Here is a 6802-nt window from a genome sequence, read left to right on the forward strand (position 1 = left end):
AATATAATAAATGGAAGTGAGTACAAAAAACTATGATTTTCTTTTAACAATGTCTAAATTGTACACACATAAGTTTGTAACATAACCATGTGAATAGTATGTATTGTTTATATTTTGTTGTTAAGGATGTGTGATCCCTCGAAAAGTTTCTCAGGATACATTTGAGTGAGGACATAAACATGTTCGAAAAACTCATGTTAGCACATTAAGGACAATCGTCGAATATGGGGTGTTACTTGGTATAAGCAGAGGTGGAATAGGGTCGGGACCCGTCCCGCAAACCTCCTACCCAGTTCCCGTCCCGAAAAGGATCGGAAAACTTTTTTTCCTCCCGATCCCGTACCCAAAATATTTCGGGACCCGACTATTCGGTTCGGGATCCCGTCGGGTAGGGAGAAAAAATCCCGAATTTTTTTTCATGTTCAAGATTTCGTTCAAAAAATTTAAAAAAATATGATAATTTTATTAAATATACTATTTAGAAACTTATATTTATAAATAAAAATAAATATTCAACTTAAAACATATAATATTAAAATATTTCGGATAATGTTTCAAAGTTTTGTTAAGAAAAAAAATGTATCGGATAATTATTAATAAAATATTCAGATACAATTACAAAATAAATTTTGTTAAATAGATTGTCAAATTAATCTTTTGAGTTTTGTTCTACATATTTGTTCTAATTATATAATTATAAATATGAATTAATTAAATTATTAATTTAATTTTTTAAAAAAATACACAAAAATAAAATGGCATTTCGTGATTTTACAATTTGATCATCACAATAATAAAAATTATGCAAATTAAGTCCACAATTACGTGTTATATGAGTTGAAACCTAATAATATTTAGCTTATTATATTAATAAAGTTATTAATAAAATATATTATTATATTATTTCGGGACGGGTCGGGAATCCCGTCGGGATAAGGTTTTATTCCCGATCCCGCTTCCGATATTAATCGGGATGGGAAAAATCCCAAAAGTTCGGGTCGGGATAATTTCGGGTTGAGATTTTTTCGGGACGGGAATGAGATGAGATTCGGGAAGGGTCGGGATTTCGGGAATTTTTGCCACCTCTAGGTATAAGAGCCAACCTCTCTCAATACGAAATGGTTCAAGGACGAACCACGTGGAAGCTGGTGGGCATGTGACGCCATGTCTGATAAGAGGGTGAGAGTGATCGCTAATACCAAGAGGTTGCACGAACAAGAAGCGAATCTTGACAAACTTCTAGGCGAAAGAGAACATGAATGAACTGATTCCGTACCAGAATGAGAGATTTTGAAACTGTGTAGGTATGAGACTGCACGATTGATGATAGATTAAAAGATTTGATAGGTACTACTCATATCAACAAAATGCACCTTCTTTTCTGGAGCTCATCACATAAAAACTCTAAAATTAAACTTGCTTGACTTAGGGCAATTTTAAGATTAGTAACCCCTTGAAAAATTTCTCAAGATGCATGAGTGAGTCTAGTGAAGATATAAACACGCTGAAAAAACCCCTATTGATACAATGAGAGTTAAATTTTAGAACACTGATATCATTTAAGTTTAGTAGAGAATATTACGTTACATTTTAATATTAAATTTTATTTGAAAACAATTGAGCAAAGTTTGATGGCTAAACCAACGTTTTATTTCTAATTTTTAAATAACTTGAAAAAACTAACTTATTTTTAGCATTAATATGATGTATAATTTAAAAATTTTAGTTTATGAAAATTTCTCAATACATACAAAATATAGGGGGCCATAAAAGATAAATATATTGCCCAAAATTTAGTTATATGATCATCAACTTGGCCTACATATGGGAAAGCCCAAAGATATGGGCTAGACTGAACTTCATTTGGGATGATAGACCGAGCTCTACCATACACGTCCGCCCCGGCGAATTTCATCTACTCGCTGAACTTTTGAATTTGCGAGTGTAATTTCAGCTTAGCTTCTTAAAATATGCTCCTAAAATACACTCGTCATATTTCATATTTCACTCGAATCATTTCATCCCTCCGTAAATTTTTTCTTATTTTTCACTGCTGACTAGACGAGAAAGATGCAATTGCATCCATTTCTTGCTGCAAAAGAAGGGCATCAATGAATAAGTCCAAGTTCTCTCCCTGCAAAACACCATCTATTGAATGGCTAGTGATGCCAACTCGGTGATCGGAGACACGACCTTGAGGAAAATTGTATGTACGGATGCGCTCTGATCTATCCCCACTACCAATCTGTTCGATTAGTGGAAACTATCAAAATTATGTGCAAGGCGTGGATCCAAAACAACTTCACACTCAAAGTCGATCATACCTGCTGAGCTCTAAGTTTCGACCGACTTGTATGAGCTCTAATCCTTTCCATCTCATACAACTTCGCACACAACAATTTAAGTGCTTTGTACTTGTTCTGGCAACACAATAGAAAAAGAAATAATGAAACTTCGTGATAATCATCGTTATATAAATAAGTGGAAAAAGGAGTGAAACTTCAAAAATTATACAACTGATAATCATTTAGAAAGAAAGAGTACTACAATCAGGCAATTTTGGCTTAAGAGAGTAAATTTAGGCCAAAAAATGTTTCTCTACATGAAATGTGTTCAATAACATGCTACTTCATTTTATACGGACAGAATTGGAAGTCATCACAGTTCTTCAGATCAGTTGATTGATTCAAATTTCACATCTTTACATGATAATTGACTGTTCGTATCAGAACATTGAAAAATCAAAGACGCGCAATAAAAATGCAGTTTATCCCCAAGTAATGATCCAGCTGATTCTGGAAACCATGCACAAAAAATCATCCATGACATTGATATGCATTGCACTGAGAGTAAAATAATCACAACATATAGCATACGACTGTCATAGCGAGCCCATAACCTAATATTCAACAGAAAGTAAATATGAAGTTCAGATAATCCACGCAAAAAGTAAATATCAACAATTTTTCAGAATTTTATACCTGATGTTGGGAGCGTTCATCCTGTATAGCAACTGTCAACCCTGATGGTAAATGAGTAACCCTGACAGCACTATTAGTGGTATTTGCATGCTGACCACCAGAACCTCCAGATCTGTAAGTGTCGATTTTCAGATCCTCATTTCTTAATTGTACATCTACCTGCAAAAAATTCGCAAAATTAGTTGAGTTTGAGCAAGAAACATTTTTCTTTTGTTTTTTTCCTTCTCGGTCATGCTTTAGCAACTACCAGGTATGAAAAAGCACACTTTTAGCAACTACCAAGCAAATGAAACGGCATCAAAGAAATTCGAACCTGATCAGCTTGTGGAAGAATAACAACAGACACAGCACTGGTGTGGATTCGTCCAGATTTCTCAGTTACAGGAACCCGCTACAAAAGAAGTGCATTTTCAAAATCAGTGAACCTGCGGAGGAAAAAGAATATCCAACTATTGACAGGCGTGCAACAAACAAAACCTGAACTCTGTGAATTCCACTCTCAAATTTCAGCTTCCCAAAAACTCCTGCACCAGAGATTGCAGCACTAGCTTCCTGAAGGGATTAAAATTCAATAAAAGGTTATGGTAATGCGACGACAATGATGCAAAGATTCCAACATTGATCACACATAATCTAAATGAAGCAAATTTGATCTTGCTAGCATATTATATCATAGATGCACATGGCTATTTTGGCAGATTGATCTTCCAATATCCTAGTTTCAATATTGTACAAAAGGAAAAACCTTAGATTGCCTTGGATTGAAATATCTGCATTTAGACAAAGGGCTCCATATTGGAGAACTCCAAATTTTAACCAATGCATTTGGAATCACTATAACTCAATAATGTCCACACACGTGCAAAGGATTTAAAATGATGAATTTGGTATTCTTCATTTTAAATCAATTCAAACAATATTTTAATGAAATGACTATATTAAATGGCAGGAACTCAGTGGACCTTGTACCCTTTAAGGTCAGACTCTGCCAAATCCAGAACTTCGAACCTCCAACCTTTCTGCAGCGAGTACTTCTCATACCTGATTGAGATCAACAAAAAGTCAGAATACTAAAAAGAAACACTTAATATGTACACAGGTTATAGAAATAGCTCCTACATCTTGAATACGTCCATGGCAAACAAAGAGGCCTCTTCCCCTCCAGTTCCTGAAACAAATCACGCCAAGAATGTCAATAATAGATTTCTACCTTAAAGGGACAAAAATAACCATAAAGCCTGTGAAGTAAATATGCAGGCCCCAGGGCTAGTGATGGGATTTGCTACCTGCTCTGACTTCCAGTATGCAGTCACGCTCATCTGCGTCATCCTTAGGTAGCAAGGACTTGAGCAACAAATACTGGAGCCGCTTTTGTTCTTTTGATACTTGCCCCAATTCTTGAGAAGCCATTTCCTGCATGTCTCTGTCATCCCGACTTTCAACAATCATCAACTTCAGCCCGTCGATGACCTTTTCACAAAGAGAGGAAACATCAAGCCATATGCTTGCAGCGATTAACAATAGCAGTGAGACTGAGTGAGATAATTACCCTGCTCACGGTTCTCAACTGATTTATCAAATCAACTGAATCTCGGAGCTTCTTCAGCTCCTTATTGGCGTTTGTATACTTTTCGGGCAATGCATCTGGCTATCTTTTCAGACGAGTTTAAAAAAAAAAAAAAAAATCTTTCCCCAAACAGAATGTAAGTAGGTACAAAAAAAATGCTCGGAAGTTAATTACCTGATTGACAATGCTCTGAAGATAAGCATGACGGGTTTCGATGGCGGATAATTTATGTTCCATGATCTGAATTAAATTCTGAGAAAGTTGATGCGGTGGTTCCGAAACAGTTTGCGCCGCCGGAGAAGAGGTGGAGTAAGAAGAAAAGGGTGTTGGTTGCTTGAATAAACGGAATTGAAATCCACCAATACTTGTTAGAGACTGATTCAGCCGCTTAAAAAACCCTGCACTCCTCATTTTTCGTCGGCGAGGGAATTAGATATCTTCTTCAATGAGAATAATCGCAACACAATTGATGTACGAGGTTTCACTATGTAACCCCTAAACCCAAAAATCAAACATGAGTGATGAGACCTACTCAACTCAAATCACGGGTAAACAAAAAAACGGGTTTTTTTAAAAAATATTATATAATAAAAAAAATATTTATAAAAATGTAACAAAACTATAAGGTTTGTAAAAATATAATAATCCGGGACTTAAAGTCACGGATTCAAAAGAGATTGACAATCTCTGTCAAATGTCAATTACCAAAAAATTGATTTTAAAAAAATAGAAAAGTGAATCCCGTCAGCTTCGGATTCATAATTACCTTCTCCATTTCCAATAAAGGAATCGTTGCTCCAGTCATTCCACTATCATTTGTTCTCACTCCAATTATCATGTTGATTTTCCCAACAACTCACGTAAAATAATAAATTTCTCAATTTTCCCCTCTGCTATCCTCTCATTCCATTATGACTTGTTCTAATTTTTTTCCTTGTTCCTTCTTGAAAAGTCTTCCTCATCTTCTCTCAGTGTTGCTATTGTTGAGGCAAGTCTATTTCATAATATTCATTGTAATGTTATTTTTTTTATAATATTTTTTTTATTGTGTATTATTGTGTTCTAATTTTAGTTAAATATTATCACAGCTTGATTTAATCGTCATTTGAATTTTGATGTATTTCTTCTCAGATTTGTTCTAGGTAAGCATCATCTATTTTTAATTTTGTTTTGTTGTACTTAATACTTTCATTATTATTTTTATTTAGTTGGTTTTATTTCTTTGAAAATATTTTAAGATTATAATTTAATCGATGGTTGATTTTATTTTATTATGTTGTTAACATGTAATTATTATAATGATACTTTCTGTACGAAGCTATGATAAACTAGTTTTTCTTAATTAAATAAGAAAGGGTTGTTATTTTATACAAAAAACTACAATTTTCTAAGTTTTTGATTTTATTTTTTTATCAATTAAATTAAATTAATTAATACTGATTTTTAGAAAATAAAATGTTATAATAAAAAAATTCGTAAATTTATTGTGTACTTTTTGTGCTATGACATAAGAAATTAACACTAGTTTATTTAATAGAATTGATATTATTTATTTTGTGCATTAAGAATGATAAAACTAATATATTAGAGAGATTGCTACGTACTATAAAATAATACTAAATAAATGATAAAATTATCTATTGATACCACCAAAATTAAAAACATGTGATTTAATATATTTTAAAGTATAAATAATTCTCCTCATATTTATAAAAAATATCATTTTTTTGCCAAACTTAATAATACACATTATATATTATTAATTAATCACTTTATATTTCAACATACCAATAAATTACATATCTTATATTTTTTTACTTCATTTTAAATTTGAAAACTCATTTTTTCTAAAGTGATAGTAAATTAATTTTATTAATTTTAATTAGTTAAAATTATAGGTTTTTTCTAAAATGTGTCAAATTTTTATTTATTTTTTTGCTCGTTAATCTCTTTTATAAATAAATTATATTATAATTTAAAAAATTTGTAATCAATTTGTTAACCTAGTAAAAAATTATTCTACGTTGCGAACAACAACATTAATATTTTTAGTTCCATAATGTTGATATTATATATTTATTGTTGAATACAGAGATGGACGTTGTGAGCGCATTACTCTACATTGGTGGTCCTGTTATTATTAAAAATGATAGGGTCGTATATAGCATACCAGCAACTAGACCCATGAAAATCTCACGTTCGATTACATTTGCCCAGTTGGTGAATAAGGTGCATCGCCTCCTACAAATAGATC

The 6802-nt window shown here is 32.6% G+C and overlaps 1 protein-coding gene across 1 annotated transcript; it reads right to left on the bottom strand.

Annotated features, from left to right (window-relative positions):
• Positions 1-1738: 1738 nt before the first annotated feature.
• Positions 1739-5056, bottom strand: LOC140882992 (peptide chain release factor 1, mitochondrial). Its single transcript, XM_073289273.1, has 10 exons — positions 4723-5056; positions 4531-4629; positions 4268-4451; positions 4101-4149; positions 3944-4022; positions 3459-3533; positions 3295-3372; positions 2982-3140; positions 2325-2420; positions 1739-2245 (listed from the first exon to the last, which is right to left on the bottom strand). Exons 1-10 carry the CDS (start codon positions 4957-4959, stop codon positions 2048-2050), a joined length of 1254 nt encoding a protein of 417 aa, XP_073145374.1. The 5' UTR covers positions 4960-5056; the 3' UTR covers positions 1739-2047.
• Positions 5057-6802: the final 1746 nt, after the last annotated feature.

Source organism: Henckelia pumila, chromosome 2 (genome assembly GCF_033568475.1).
Source record: "Henckelia pumila isolate YLH828 chromosome 2, ASM3356847v2, whole genome shotgun sequence".
NCBI classification, from domain to species: domain Eukaryota; kingdom Viridiplantae; phylum Streptophyta; class Magnoliopsida; order Lamiales; family Gesneriaceae; genus Henckelia; species Henckelia pumila.